Source organism: Aspergillus aculeatinus (assembly GCF_003184765.1).
Source record: "Aspergillus aculeatinus CBS 121060 unplaced genomic scaffold BO66scaffold_25, whole genome shotgun sequence".
NCBI lineage: Eukaryota > Fungi > Ascomycota > Eurotiomycetes > Eurotiales > Aspergillaceae > Aspergillus > Aspergillus aculeatinus.
In genome coordinates, this window is record NW_020291494.1 from 72,268 (window position 1) to 86,549 (window position 14,282).

A 14,282-nucleotide genomic window follows, 5' to 3' on the forward strand; every position below is an offset into this window, starting at 1 on the left:
CTTTGCTTTCATTATCTCTAGTTATAAGTGACTGGACTGGTACTCACAAACCCAATGCCACTATTAAGCATTCTCATAAGTTTTTATTCGATGTGCTTATCTCTGTCGCCATATCATATCGGACCATACAAAAGTTAGTAAACCGTATTATATGCATTAGTCTTCCGGTTCCTTGATTTCAGAATGCAACCAGTGAAGGTGATGACACTGGGTCTATTTTGTCACCACAGGAGCCCACGATAAAATTCGCAACCAAGATCCATTAGTGGCAACAGGATATCATTGATCGCTTCACACTGAGTGAAGAGTGACATCTTCCCAGACTACTTGGCAGTCAACCCATCGTCCCCCCTTATACTGAAGGATACTATAGCCCCACGGACAAATCTCCGCAAACGGCGGAAATGATGGGACAACCTCTCCGTCAATCAGTCTTTAAGGAACACCGCCCAAACATTTTACTCTAATGCAATTTGACAAGGCACTAGTGATTAGGCTCTTTGGACTAGCCCCGCTTCTCTTCATGCTCTCTTGCTTCCTAGTGGGTGCACTGACACCTTGGCCCCCAGCCGGCAGATTCAGCACACGGGAAGTACTCCGCACAGGACGGGAAACTTTGTGGCGCGCCTCCATCAATCACCGCCGAGGAACTTCACCACATGGTTTCCAATTTACGGATATTCACTAATCCACCATTCTCTAGTCACTTGTCACCGGCCCCACTGCTCTTCATGGCTAGTAGTTGCTTTAGGTGCTACTAGCCAAAGATTCCCTCTATTGGGCCCGGTGGGGTTGGAAAAGACATATAAAGGAGTTATACTCTGCGGGCTGAGGGTAGAGCACGGCCAGACAGTATCGATAAATTGCAACATGGCATTGAGCAAGATTCTCAGTCTTTTGGCCGTTGCGGCCCAGCTCGCCACAGCTGTGAGTGTTTCCGGTGCGGCAGAGGGCTTCGCAAAAGGTGTCACTGGTGGTGGTAGTGCGACTCCGGTTTATCCTACCACGACTGATGAGCTGGTCTCGTACCTCGGTGACTCTTCGGCGCGAGTGATTGTTCTGCAGCAGACGTAAGTGCCATCTCCCTAGCCCTAATCACCTCCCCCTAAGTGAGATTCATGATGTCGTGGTGTGATGGCACCTGATTGGCCCCTCGGTCCACCGCCCGCGAGGGCTGGGGATGATGCCATCTCAGACAGATGAATACGTCCATCCCGATGTCTGTCAACAAAATCATGAGTTAACCGACATAGCTTTGATTTCACTGGCACTGAGGGTACCACTACGGCCACCGGATGTGCACCTTGGTCGACTGCATCAGGCTGCCAGCTCGCCATTAACCAGAATGACTGGTGTACGAACTATGAGCCCGACGCCCCAAGTGTCTCCGTGACATAGTACGTGTCTATTCTCTGTCCAATCCAAGACTTTCGAATGCTGACATGTGATAGCGACAACGCTGGTGTGTTGGGTATCACTGTGGCATCGGACAAGACCCTTATCGGCGTCGGATCCACCGGTATCATCAAGGGCAAGGGTCTTCGCATGGTCAGCGGTGCCAGCAACATCATCATCCAGTCAGTCTCAATAGTCTAAGCCTGAAGGTGTCTTCTAACCTGGGTTAGGAATGTCGCAATCACAGATATCAACGAGAAATACGTCTGGGGTGGTGATGCCATCACCCTCGACGACGCCGATATGGTCTGGATCGACCATGTCACGGTTCGTCACCCGCAGCCCCGTCTTGGTCTATCCTTCAACCAAGCTCTCTTTGGCCTATTAATGCGGGCATTCTCTCTTCCAGCATAGCTAACAAGCGTATAGACCGCCCGCATCGGCCGCCAGCACGTCGTCCTCGGCACCAGCGCCGACAACCGCGTCACCATCTCCAACTCGTACTTCAACGGTGTCACCAGCTACAGCGCAACGTGTGACGGCTACGCATACTGGGGTTTATATTTTGACGGCTCGTCCGATCTGGTCACTCTCCAGAAGAATTACATCTATCATTTCAGCGGCCGGAGCCCGAAGGTCCAGGGCAACACCCTTCTGCACGCCGTAAGCGAAGCTTTCCCCAGATGAAGTATCATGCGAACCAGAAACTCGACTAACAATGAGTGACTAGGTCAACAACTACTGGTACGACTCCGACGGCCACTCGTTCGAGATTGGCAGTGGGGGCTACGTGCTGGCCGAAGGCAACGTCTTCCAGAACATCGACACTCCCGTCGAATCTCCGGTGTCGGGACAGCTGTTCACATCCCCGGACTCGACGACCAACGCAGTCTGCTCGACCTACCTTGGCCGCGCGTGCCAGATCAACGGGTTCGGGAGCTCGGGCACCTTCTCGCAGTCCGACACCGCTTTCTTGGTCAACTTTGAAGGCAAGAATATCGCGACCGCGTCGGCGTACACGGCGATCAAGACGATGGTGCCGAGTAACGCGGGACAGGGTAATCTCTGAGCGGTTGGCCAGGTTCGAAGTATGCCTTACCCTGGCTGGTAGCAAAGTAGCACTTGAGAGGCTACGCAACGGGGAGCATCCAGATAGCTAGCTAGGAATAGTATATATGCACATCTTACATGCCCGTCTCGGTTTATTGAATTAGCATCTGCATGTCCAATGATCAAATCCTACAGACAACACTGCTTCTGCTTCTCCCCCACAGCCGACACGCGACAATAACACGAAGCCCTAACCGGAACATCGGCCGTCGCGACGGCAATATCCCGCGCCGACTGGATAAACACCGCCTCGTCAGTTTTCCCCTGGCGCTTAAAGCACTCATACAGTCCATGCAACCCCCACACATTGTTCAACTTCGCTCTGCGCCGCGGATAGTCCTTGGCAAACCCGAGATCCTCGCGGAACAAAACCTCAGCTTCTGCCACCCGATCCTGCTCCAACAGCAGACCGCCCAAGGCATGGCGCACGGGTTGCATCCACGGCGGCGGGTCGGAGTAGGGCAACGCATCCTCGCGGCGGATGGCTTCCCGAAGCGCCGCGAACGCCCCCTCGTGATTCCCCTTGCGGTATTCCAGCTCCCCCGTCAGCATGGCAGAGGCAACGCTCAGAACATCCACCTGTTTACATGGGATGCTGCTCAGCCGGGACTCCGGGACTTTGGCACGCGCGGCTTCGAACTCCCTTTGCGCGAGCTCCGCTTCGTGGATCCGGCTTAGGGCGCTGAACGCCAGCCCGCGTGCGTAGAGGATGACCGCGGTCGAGGCGCAATAGAGCTCGCGGTTCGCCGGGAGGGGAAGAGTCAGGATCTCCTCCCAGCGCCCGAAGCGGATGAGCACGTGCGCCTTGCTCGCGACGAAGCTTTCCACCGAGTCCGCCACCGGCGGACTCTCGATGGACAGCAACTGGTCGTCGAGCACAGCTTCCAGCTTCTCGGCGGCGGACATGGCGTCCGCGAACCGGCCCGACATCATCGCCGCGTACAGCTTGGCGCAGATGTAGTGCACGCGGTAGGCGATGTAGGTGAGCGAGCCGCCGGGAAGCAACGAGAGGCTTGCGGGACTGAAATACTTGTCGTCGGCCAGTGTGGCGAGGTGGTTGCAGTCGACGGCGCGGCGGTAGTCGCCGACCGCGGCGTCGATGTGCGTCGGCATGTGCAGCATGTGCGAGGCGTCCGGGACGAGGGACCGCAGCCGGTCGGCCGCGGGGAGCGCCAGCTCCGGGTACGGGGACATCTCCATGACGTGGATGTGCAGGTGGCAAAGCGCCGGGTGGTGACGGCCCTCGGGGGACTGCATGCCCTCCTCGATGACGCGCCGCGCTTCGACGGTGTGTTCGCCGGTCGGGTTGCCCGTGTCGAGATCCCAGAGCCCGCGCGGCGTCATGCACATCAGTGCGTCGGCGAAAAGGGCTGCGATGTCTGCGTCGGTCCCGAACCGCTGGTAGACCGGACGCATGGCGTCGGCGTATGCGCGGTCCTGGGAGCTGAAGTCATCGGGGATCTGATCGGATGGTGGAAAGCGTGCCCGGAGAGCTCGGATCAATGCCTCCTCGACTGGGGTGGCTTCAGGCATTAGCTCCCAAGCACGCGTCAGAGCGCGGTTGGCCTTCTCGATCGAAGAGTAAAGGTCCGCCTTGTCGAAGAATCTGTACGCTTTGTTGTAGTTGGGCCCGGTGGCGTACGCGATTCCCCAGTATGCCATGGCGCACTTGGGATCGTGTTGCGCGGCTTGCTCGAAGCATTTGCCGGCTTCGCCGACGTTGAAAGAGTAGGCCCATACTAGACCTCGGTTGAACCATGTCTGCGCTTCCTTTGAGGTGGTTGTCACCTTGCGAGCATGGAAGCCGAGGTCAAAGTAAGGCGTTTCATTGGGGTTTATACGTTCCCTTGGGGAAACGTGTCAGGTGCAGGCTTGAACAGTGGTTGGGGGGGTTGACTTACATCATTCTGTGGTGCCAGGTAATTGTGTGTTCACAGTGGTATCGACTCACCAGGCTGTCAGCCGATATTTATAACGGTGTCTGATGGATCGGCGACCTCGGCCTGAGTGGGATGCCGAGTCGGTGATTATTCACAACGCCACAATCACAGCGTAATGGGGAACCGGCTTGGTGGGATGCCGTAAGCCCGGCATCCCGCGCAATTAGAGGCCGGGTGTCGTGTCTTGGTGAGGGTCTGCCCCTGTGGGATGCCGACAGCGAGCATTTAGCTTTTGATTCTTAACTCCACGACATGCCACCCATCGACGCCATGGCCCTCAGCCATGAGGATCATCTCGGCAAGCTCGACCCAAAGACCGCTAGCTCTTCGACTGCCGCCGGGCGCTCAGCACCGTCGACGGGGCGAAGAACCTGCCAGTGGCCGCGGCCCCGTCGTAGGGCTGAAGCCGTGAGGAACGGTCCACGCGACCATCGCCGGCAGGGAGTTCCGCATCACCAGCACCCCCTGCAAGCACTTTCTGATCGGCCAGGTCACTGGGACTTTGATCGAGCCAGATTCGTTCGGCGTGCACGAGGCCAGCAACAAGCCAAACGCTATGTACGTTTCCGGCGTACATTGGCGAGCTGGAGCACATTCAAGATTGCGTGCACGTGACGGCGACGATTGTTGACCTGGGCAATGCCAACTTTGAACTTCCTATCGGTGCGTTCCAGATCAACAAGAATGGCAAACAGGCGTTGCGACTGGTCAGGCGTATTCCCTGGCGCTGATGCATTTTGAGTCATGGACCTATGTCAAGAAACACGGGGCGGACAGGGCAGGCTGTTCGAAGAGGCAGGGTTCTGCAAAGGTCTACTGAACCACGCCCGGGACACAGAAGATTATACACTGTAGACTTACGTTGAGGGACAATATTTCTCTGCTGTCGGTTCGCTCGTTGTGAGGTTTCAACTGAACTGCCGTGAGAGATGTTTTGCACACGGCTAATTTTAGCATATTCACCAACTCACTGGGGGTTTAATTCCGTATTAAATCGGGAGAACCACAGTTTCACCGCACTACAAACTTCTTCGTGAAATTTACCATCAACTCAAGGGAGCGGAAGTAAGAACGGAATCAATGTTATCTCCGTAGAACTGCGGTCCAATATATGGCACTGCACAGCACCAAGAGGCCGCAGCTTTTTGGAACTAACGTGAAACCCAGACTGATGTGTGTTGCTGAACCGGAATCGGAGATAAGAGTGGACCGCATTGCAGTATTAATTGCGCTAGCTTGATGCCCCTGGATGACGCTCAACTGTCCAATCATGTTGTAGCATGTCAGCCACGCAATGCGGTGGTCTGCAAACCATGTGGCTTTGATTCAAGTCCTATTGCCCACGTGAGTAGTAATTTAAGAGCTCCTGTTCCACTCATATGTTTTCCTCAGACTGATTAAGGTCCTTCAACAGAAACGATGGTGTCAATTGCTACCGTACGAGAAAACAACTCCGCCATCACTGGCCTTTACGGGTCCGGCCTGGTCGGTGTGTTTGGTGAGTTGTACAGTCTATCAATCCCCTACCTTGTCACCAGTGATGCACTTCGCCTATAATCCACTAACAGGACACGGTGCATACAGTCGGCGGAACCAGCGGAATAGGCGAATCGACCGCCCGCGCCTTCATCCGCAGCACCCATGCCTCACGGGCGTACCTTGTCGGCCGCGACCAGGCCCGAGCCAGCCGGATCATCGAGGAATTGCAACAAATGCACCCAGACGCGCAGATCACGTTCATCAAGTCCGATGTCTTCCTGTTACGCGAAGTCGACGAGGCATGCAGAACCATCCAACAAAACGAAGACAAAGTCAACATTCTATTCCTGAGTCCAGGGACCGGGACGATGAAAGGCCGGGACGGTACGAACCCTCATCTCCATAGGGCAAATCCCACCCTCACCTCCACTCCACCCTAACCTCTTGGCCGTCTACCGTAACAGAAACCGCCGAAGGCCTCGATAAAAAACTCAGCCTTCACTACTACTCGCGCATGCGCTTCGTCGCCAACCTCCTCCCGCAGCTGCAGAAAGCCGGTGCTGCCACCACCGCAGACGGGAACGGACCCCCGCTCTCCCGCGTCGTTTCCGTCCTCGAAGCCGGCCACGAAGCAGCCCTACAACTGGACGATCTCCCCCTCCAAACCCACTACTCGCTGCGCAACTGCGCGAAACACGCCACGACCATGACCTCCGTCGCGATGGAGCATCTTGCCGCCGCGTATCCGCAGGTCTCGTTCGTCCACTCGTTCCCGGGGCTGGTGCGGACGCGCCTCGACCGGGATTTCGGCACGGTCACGAAGTGTGCGCTCGCGGCGGTGATGGTGCTGGCTAAGCCGTGGGAGACGCCGCTGGGTGAGAGTGGGGAGAGGCATTTGTTTGCGGCGACGGGTTTACGGTTCCCGGCGCGGGGATTGGGGCAGAATGGTGGGCGTGAGGTGGCGCAGGGGTCGGATGGGGATGCTGGGAGTGGGTTCTATCGGCTGGATTCTACCGGGGAGACGTATCAGCCCAGTGAGCTTATGCGGCAGTATCGGGCGGGAGGGGTAAGGGAACGGATTTGGAAGCATACGCTTGATGTGTTTGCTGCGGTGCGTGGTGGATAGGAGAGTTGGATCTGGTGGGAGGTAAAGATCCCTCAGAAGAGGGATTGAGAAGTCGATTTTCCTTTCCTGTAGAGATACCGTCCTGTGCATGCAATCTGGTAATAAGTGGCGTAGTGTGAATGGATGCATTAGACCTTTGTACATGGTGGCTTTGTCCCTGGACGTCCGCAGGTGTGCCAGCACACTTCAAGCAGCGTAGTTGTAGCTGTGCGTAGTTGTAGTACAGTATGGAGTGACAATCTTTTTGAGACCGCTGCGGGGAAGACTGTTCACCGAACACTGCTCTCACGTAGTGCCCACCTTGAGCCTCTGGAGCCCCCGTCTACCCCTCCAATAATTACTATGCACGATTATCTCCGGACACCCCTCGATCACCCACCACCACTTGGTCACAAATAACTGCGACACCTCCCAACTCTGCGGTAGCCAGGGGTCTCCCCACACCATCATGCCGATATCGCCGTTGGTGGGGTCCACGATATCGGTACACAGCTCGCAATCATTGAACGAGTCCGCAGCCCGGACCAGATTGTCCCGCATCCGCGGGAACGGGAAACAGTCCAGCCAGGGATGGTGGGAGATGGTGCATTGAGTCGATGTGGGGAAGAGACTCGCCGGAAGGGTCTGTCGGCTGGGGTTTCCGGGGGAAGCCATATTGAATGGGGAGATAACGTCATCTCCCATGGCGTCAATGCTCAATCCCAGGGCTACCATGTTATCCACAAAGGCACGGAGCACATTAAATTTGGAGAGCGTAAAGAGTTGGTCTAGGCAAGGATTGGCGGCATAGTATCGGTCATAGGCAGCTGCGCTGAAGCGCGTCATCATTGCTACGGCCTCGACGAGTGTGGTGGGCTGGGTGTGCGATCGTCGCGGACTCAATATCTGGCCTTCGACTTGGAAGTGCTCTGGTCGTGGAAGTATCAGGGCATATGAACGAGGCAGAGCGGCCTGGCTCTGCTTTCTGGCCTGCTGCACGCGCATGGCTTCTTGCCGCTCTTGGCGTTTTCGCGCTCCTGTTGAGGCCGTTAGTTTGTGCTGCGATTGGCTTCCGCTCTACAACGGGGTTTTTGTGGGTTCTAATGTTGAAATGTAGAGTGGCTGTGGGTGCGTGTGGGTGCATATTCAAGGTACCTACGCAAAGCACGCTGGTTGACCTTGTTTTGCAACTTCTTGCGAAGAGCAGGATCGGTGATCCCGGACCAATCCTCGTCGAGGCGATGGGTCCGCTCTTTCGAGGATAACATTGAGGCGAGCGCACTAGCGTTCAATTGAGTGTGACACGACTGTTGGGATTATACAGGCTGTGATTCGTGCAGTTGAATGTATGGAGATTAGCATAAGTTTGTAGATGGATGCAAAGAAAGACTGCTGCGATGAAGGGGCGAAACGGCTGAAGACTCAAATCGATGACTGATAGAAGGAGAGGTCGATGATTGGCGGACAATTCGTCATCCGGACTTTAAGCTCTTGGATCATTAAATCCGACTGGACTCGGACCCAATCGGAGCAGCGTCCGTGTCGGGTGAGGGCTCGGGTTCCCCGATTCCGAGATCCGGGATGACGGTTGTACAGCCAATCACTGGGAAGTACAGTATGTGCATGGTGCCCTACAGATTTAGTATTCTGACGGTATTAGCTGGGAAAGAGTAGGTGTTCCCCCTTCTAAGAGCCATCTATGCTATTCTTTGAGTATAGCTGGAAAAGTTCAAATGCAACGATACCTGGTGCGATCAATGGGCTTCAGGCATTTATATATGTTTCAGTTCGTCTTACGGTACCAACCATCCTCAACTCAAGCTGCTTAACATGAGCAGTGTATTCCATCCATTTTCAGTATCTACGTATTGCTTTTGCGCTCAGGGTCACATAGTAAAAGCATGGTGATTGGAATCCCTACTGTGACAACGAAACCCCAGTACATGATTATCGATTTACTGTCATTATTACACAGACAGAAAAAGGTCGTAAAACTGAAAAGGACAAGGAAAAGGCATAACAATACAAGCAGAGATCAGCAGGGCGCAAGTTTTACCAAACAGTGTCAACATGCCCAACAAGCTCCCCTTGCACCCATCTGAACAATTCCTCCTGGAGATCATGGTTCTGACTGAGTTTGGAACCTGCTTCGGCCTTGCCGATCGGCCCATAGTACTGACCATGTTTTACCTCAGGGCTGACCGCGGCAAAGATCTGCGAGAGGGCGCCTTTCTCGACCGGGGTAGCCGCCAAGCAAACCGCAGCAGAGAGGAAGGGTTTGAGAAAAGTCCCCGTGGAAGCATGGTGCAGGTTCGTCGCCACCATGCCCGGGTGCACAGGAATGATCTTGACCTCCGTCTCTCTCTCCGCCAAAGCCCTCGCGTAATGCAGGTTGGCGAGCTTGGATGTGGTGTAGCGCTCCGTGGTGTGTCGGCTAGGGGCAGTTGTGCGAAGTTCGTCGAATTTGTAGACGTCACTGGGCGCCCGAGCGTGGGCGGCCGACGAGAGCATCACCATCCGGGTCTGGCGGTTCAGATTTGTTGTAGAACGGAGAGTCGGGAGGAGAAGTTGCGTGAACAGCGCGGGACCGAGGACGTTGGTCCCGAATTGAATCTCGTAGCCGTCCTGTGTCAGACCTTCCCGAGTCATCATGATTCCGGCGTTGTTGATCAGGATGTCGATGCGAGACTCTTGACGGAGGAATTCTGCAGCAGCGGCTTTGACGCTGTCAAAGGAGGCAAGATCGAGCTGGAGGAAACGAATGATGTTTGTGGAGCTGGGACTGGCTCTGGTGAGCTCTGCAATGGCTTGCTCGGCCTTGCTGCGGGATCGTGCGGCGAGATAAATCCTAGCCGGGTGGTGCTCGCTGAGCTGGCGGATGGTCTCGTACCCGAGCCCTACATTGCCTCCGGTCACGATTATGACCTGGTCGTGGAGATCGGGGATGTCTTGACTCCGGAATGTAGGCATAATGGGCCTCAATTAGTAGTAGGTTGGGAGTGGGTGGTGTGAAAGTAGCTGATGCCCAAAAAAACCCTCCGAAGTTGAATTTAGTGAAATCCAGGAAGTCTGCCTGGCAATATGCGCTTGTATGAAAGAATCACTATCTGCCTAACAGTCACTCCCGCGTCTCTGCTTCGGATTCGCATGCAGTAGAATATATAGTCCGCACGGCTTTCGACTATAATATCAGACTTCGGTCAGAGTTGGGGTCAATACTAACTACCCCTACCTACCTGTAGATACCTTTGGTACCCACTAGATTTATGCCACCTCGAGTGCCTTTGATTGGGTTGAGATCTGTCATCCCACTGCACTTATTTTCTTGTATTTTAAGTTCCGTTCCCCTGTTGGCTGTGATTGGCTGGTGACCCGTCATCCACATGCATATATTTTTCAAGCAGGATGCAGGGCTGGTGGGTCCCGAGTCTGGACCCTTGGCTTCCATTCCAGTTCTGAAGACTCTGACCACGGTAGCTCTGCTGAGCCAACATCTCACCGTGATTACACGAGACATTCACGCAAACGAACAAAACGAACAATGATGATAATCTCGAGTGCCTAGGCTCAGTAAATAAGCCATGATTGATAAGTTCAGATCTGCCGATTCTATCTCGTGGTACTGGCTAACCCACTCCCGGTCATTCCAGCATAGAAAGCAGTATAAGGAAGAAAGAAGGCGGTGAACCGGGTATTTTACTTCAACCTATCTAGTTACGAAGCCATGAGGACGTCCGCAGTCTTGGAGACATAAGCCGTGCTCATTATCGTATTTCTGCGGCAACTCTCTTGAGATCAGTCCCTGGTTCTTACGTACCTGTGTTATTGAAAATGCGAATCTTGTGTTCATAGCTAAGGCTGGAAGCTTAACAATACAAGGATCTCAATGGCTGCCTACCATCCAGTAGCTCACCGGTTATCTGAATCACGGTTGCAACATAGAGCATTTAACCTGTGCTCTTCTCCAACTACTATGCAATTGTCCTTGTAGGATCCAAATCCAAGGTGAAAACTCCAACATCCATCGTGTCATTACCTTACCTCTAAATCCACGCCGCAAGCATGCCCAACGTCGCCCCTGAAAGAGGCAACAAGCCACGCAAGCTATTCAATGAGGTCCATTTCTTGAGCAAATCTTGGCTTCGCGTCTCGTCTGCTGCGGTCAGATCCTTTGGAGACTGCGCCAGGGCGAGAAGGGCATTGTTGGTCGGTCTCATGGTGAGGATAGTATACGGCACGATGCCGAGGGTCAACACGGCTGCCGCAGTGTATAATCCGGCGCGGTTGTAGGCGGCGGAACGGAACAGGGGTTCACCGGCGCGGACGGACCAGGCGAGGTACAGAAACGCCGTGGCGGTAGCGGCGGCGATCGGAGGATTCTGCGTCTTGCCTTTCTCGTAGAACCCTCGCCACAGCTTGACGACAACACTGCTGGGTATCGGGGTTTCCTTCTGGGTTTCCACCACGGCGGGCACAGCGATCAGACTGAGTGCTGCGATGTTACCTAGACGGTAGTGCTTCTTGTAAAGGGTGCTATCCCGTGGGATAAGAAATATCAAAAATTGGAGCGTCATCTGCTGTACGGTGCGTACCTGATAGCCATGCTGCTCCGCTGAAGTCAATGGCCTGAGCGAGACAGTAGCCTACGGGGAATGCTGCCATGATGTTTAATCAGGGTTCTAACCTAGAAAAAAGAGCAGTCAGATAGTTGCAGTTGAAATCTCTTTGGAAATATGTAGCATTTTATAGAGTTGGTCACAGAAAAATAGCCATCGACATCATGGGCCGTTCATACGATTGGCCATCAATGGCCGCTTGACTTTTCCAGAGTCCGAGCCAAAGTCCGAGCAGCGTGAGATGACGGCATCGTTACTTACAGATAACCGTCCCGTACGTAAAACGAAATGTGTTCAGAGATGAGTCTCGTACTGTACTGTACCTTCCACCCAGCCTGTAAATGAAGGCAGTGGACAGACTCAAATCATAAATGTAACTTGAAGTTCCAAGGCCAGAGCCAATATTTATACTAATCAGAGTCGTCATTCAACACTCCCTCGTAGATTAATGAAAAGAAGAACGAAGCATCATTCATGACCTTTAGTCTTCTACACAAAGCACCTCAAGTGCCTAATATGAAACAGGTTTATGAGACTTTTTTGGTAGGATAAATTGTAGATCATGTCTTAGTATGTGTGGCGAATTATAAGTAACTCCAACAAGGGTTGTTCTTATGATATCCAATAAACTACTACTATATAAACATACTGATAGCCAAGAAGCTTCCAAGCAGAGGAAAAATTGTCCGCACCAGATTCAGTGTCCCCATCTGGTGAGCGCCGTTTGTATATCTCGGGTCGAATACGCTGCCGACCTAGCCTGGCACTCAGAGTCGGCAGCCGCAAAAAGAACCATTTCCGGTCCTCTCAGGGCCACAATCGTGTAAGGCACGATGCCCATGCACGCGGTCGCGGCCGCCAGAAGCTGTTGGCTCTGCCTTTGCGCGGTCACCAATCCAAAGCAGACCGCTGATAGCACGACCAACGGGGTGCCTAGGTTGTGGCATTTCCGGTGGACATGAACCCATTGCTGGGCAGCGAAACGCGGGGATTCATGAACGGCGAGTTGGGCCGTGCTGACACCGTTGAAAGAGGAAGTGAAGATAGTGCCTGGCAAGACAAATCTGGTAAGTCTTGGTTGCATTCTGGTCAGATGTTAGGTCAGGGGTAGGCTTAACTTACCGGCCGCAAGGGAGGAAGAAATGATACCAGTGGCATGAAATAGAGACAAAGTAGGCATCATGCTGGATAATCGCCCAGAAAGAGAAATCACTCAAGGAATAATACACTGACGCTTAACTATCAGGAAGCAAGTCCGTCTCACGGCAAACTTGAAACTTACGCGGTCCAGCTCGGGTCACGGACGCAAGAAAGTTCCAAAACCCGACCGGATTTAGGGCTGGATTGACAATCCGTCGACCAAACACATACAAGTAGCAAGGTTAGTTAGCATCACAACGAACAAACATAATCTTATCTATCATTCGTCTTGATTTATTTTATAGGAACCGCCATCAAAAATTGCCTTCATCATTATTATTCTAAATCATCGGTTACAATGCCCAGGTACAACAACGTGATCATCTTCGGTGCTACCGGCGATGTGGGATCTGCCGCTGCCTTGCAAGCCCATCACCACGGCGCTACCGTGTCGCTGGCGACACGAAATCCCGCAAAGCCAATTCCTAAGCTCGACCACCTTCCTTTCCAAAATACCAAGCCGATCTGACACAGCCCGATACCCTCAGAGCTGCGGTTCGCCAGGCTGGCGCGCAAGCTGCTTTTATATATGGAATCTTCGACGGGGTGGACTTCATGAGGGTCGCGCTCCGAGCACTCAAAGAATCCGGGGTAGAATTTGTCGTCTTCCTAAGCAGTTTCATTATCCTGACCGACATTCATGAGGTGGACCCCTCCGACATCGTCCCCTGGGAGCATGCCCAAGTAGAAATCGCGCTGGAGGAGATCTATGGGAGCTCCGGCTACGTGACGGTGCGGCCTGCGTTCTGCGCCAGTCACCTTCTTCACGAGAAGCAGGCCATCCTACGGGGACAGGTCAGACTGCCCAACCCCGATGCCACTTTCGACTTTATCTCATCGGAGGATATTGGCCATGTCACGGGGACGATCCTGGTCAATGGCGCCCAAGAACGCATCGTGCGGCTCCTAGGGCCCGAGACGATGACGTTGAGGGAAGCGGTAAGAACTGTGGGCCACGCGCTGGGCAAGGAAGTCCAAGTCACTAGCATTACTCGGGGAGAGGCTGCCGCGCAGATGGAGGCCGCCGGCATGCCGCCCGCTATGATCCAGTGGCACCTTCATAACGTGATCGATCGCGCTGGATGGTACCTGGAAAGTCCCGAAGCGCTTATAGCACGCGAAAACATTCAGAGGTATGCTCAGCATCCTCCACAGCGCTTGCAGCAGTGGGTAGAGAGCAATCTGGCCAAGTTCCTGGAATAATTTTCCGGGACCGAGCAAAACTTCCAGCTGAGGTGGAATGCATGGTGTGGTCGCTGTACAGAACAAAGCGCCCCCGGTCTTCATGTAAGATAAAGTATATATACTAATTACAGAGACAAAGCAGTACATACAGACACGTGCCCTATCTGCTGCTCCACTTAACTAGTCCAATCACGCTTCCATGATACCCCTTGCGCCGCATGCGGTAAAGCCAGACGATTTCACGTGACCTAC

The 14,282-nt window shown here is 53.9% G+C and overlaps 8 protein-coding genes across 8 annotated transcripts; 3 read left to right on the top strand and 5 right to left on the bottom strand.

Moving 5' to 3' along the window:
• Positions 1-870: 870 nt before the first annotated feature.
• On the top strand, positions 871-2,464 carry BO66DRAFT_323524 (polysaccharide lyase family 1 protein; the record flags this gene model as incomplete). Its single annotated transcript, XM_025643805.1, has 6 exons — positions 871-1,070; positions 1,254-1,397; positions 1,452-1,577; positions 1,626-1,722; positions 1,825-2,058; positions 2,126-2,464. The coding sequence occupies 6 exons, from the start codon at positions 871-873 to the stop codon at positions 2,462-2,464; spliced, it is 1,140 nt and encodes a 379-aa protein (XP_025503729.1).
• A 170-nt stretch (positions 2,465-2,634) lies between these two features.
• On the bottom strand, positions 2,635-4,411 carry BO66DRAFT_451780 (cytoplasmic protein; the record flags this gene model as incomplete). The annotated part of the gene is made up of 2 exons (XM_025651884.1): positions 2,635-4,351; positions 4,407-4,411. The coding sequence occupies 2 exons, from the start codon at positions 4,409-4,411 to the stop codon at positions 2,635-2,637; spliced, it is 1,722 nt and encodes a 573-aa protein (XP_025503730.1).
• A 1,453-nt stretch (positions 4,412-5,864) lies between these two features.
• Positions 5,865-7,050, top strand: BO66DRAFT_451788 (short-chain dehydrogenase/reductase; the record flags this gene model as incomplete). Its single annotated transcript, XM_025651885.1, has 4 exons — positions 5,865-5,943; positions 6,030-6,308; positions 6,389-6,917; positions 6,960-7,050. The coding sequence occupies 4 exons, from the start codon at positions 5,865-5,867 to the stop codon at positions 7,048-7,050; spliced, it is 978 nt and encodes a 325-aa protein (XP_025503731.1).
• Positions 7,051-7,335: 285 nt separating this feature from the next.
• On the bottom strand, positions 7,336-8,297 carry BO66DRAFT_374541 (DUF3425 domain-containing protein; the record flags this gene model as incomplete). The annotated part of the gene is made up of 2 exons (XM_025645600.1): positions 7,336-8,063; positions 8,198-8,297. 2 exons carry the CDS (start codon positions 8,295-8,297, stop codon positions 7,336-7,338), a joined length of 828 nt encoding a protein of 275 aa, XP_025503732.1.
• A 784-nt stretch (positions 8,298-9,081) lies between these two features.
• BO66DRAFT_323243 (short chain dehydrogenase) lies at positions 9,082-9,999 on the bottom strand (the record flags this gene model as incomplete). The annotated part of the gene is made up of 1 exon (XM_025643795.1): positions 9,082-9,999. One exon carries the CDS (start codon positions 9,997-9,999, stop codon positions 9,082-9,084), a length of 918 nt encoding a protein of 305 aa, XP_025503733.1.
• An 880-nt stretch (positions 10,000-10,879) lies between these two features.
• BO66DRAFT_392047 (DUF1772 domain-containing protein) lies at positions 10,880-11,727 on the bottom strand. The gene has a single exon (XM_025647408.1). The coding sequence runs from the start codon at positions 11,601-11,603 to the stop codon at positions 11,073-11,075; it is 531 nt and encodes a 176-aa protein (XP_025503734.1). The 5' UTR covers positions 11,604-11,727; the 3' UTR covers positions 10,880-11,072.
• A 560-nt stretch (positions 11,728-12,287) lies between these two features.
• Positions 12,288-13,037, bottom strand: BO66DRAFT_392048 (uncharacterized protein). Its single transcript, XM_025647409.1, has 2 exons — positions 12,768-13,037; positions 12,288-12,695 (listed from the first exon to the last, which is right to left on the bottom strand). The coding sequence occupies exons 1-2, from the start codon at positions 12,826-12,828 to the stop codon at positions 12,343-12,345; spliced, it is 414 nt and encodes a 137-aa protein (XP_025503735.1). The 5' UTR covers positions 12,829-13,037; the 3' UTR covers positions 12,288-12,342.
• Positions 13,038-13,068: 31 nt separating this feature from the next.
• On the top strand, positions 13,069-14,169 carry BO66DRAFT_392049 (NAD(P)-binding protein). Its single transcript, XM_025647410.1, has one exon. It carries the CDS (start codon positions 13,401-13,403, stop codon positions 14,046-14,048), a length of 648 nt encoding a protein of 215 aa, XP_025503736.1. The 5' UTR covers positions 13,069-13,400; the 3' UTR covers positions 14,049-14,169.
• Positions 14,170-14,282: the final 113 nt, after the last annotated feature.

Excerpts from the sequence above, each read along its gene's own strand:
- BO66DRAFT_392047 (XM_025647408.1), bottom strand. The coding sequence starts at position 11,603 with ATGACGCTCCAATTTTTGATATTTCTTATCCCACGGGATAGCACCCTT.
- BO66DRAFT_392048 (XM_025647409.1), bottom strand. The coding sequence starts at position 12,828 with ATGATGCCTACTTTGTCTCTATTTCATGCCACTGGTATCATTTCTTCC. Across the intron at positions 12,696-12,767 it reads TTCTTCCTCCCTTGCGGCCG|GCACTATCTTCACTTCCTCT; the intron begins GTAAGTTAAGCC and ends TTGTCTTGCCAG.
- BO66DRAFT_392049 (XM_025647410.1), top strand. The coding sequence starts at position 13,401 with ATGAGGGTCGCGCTCCGAGCACTCAAAGAATCCGGGGTAGAATTTGTC.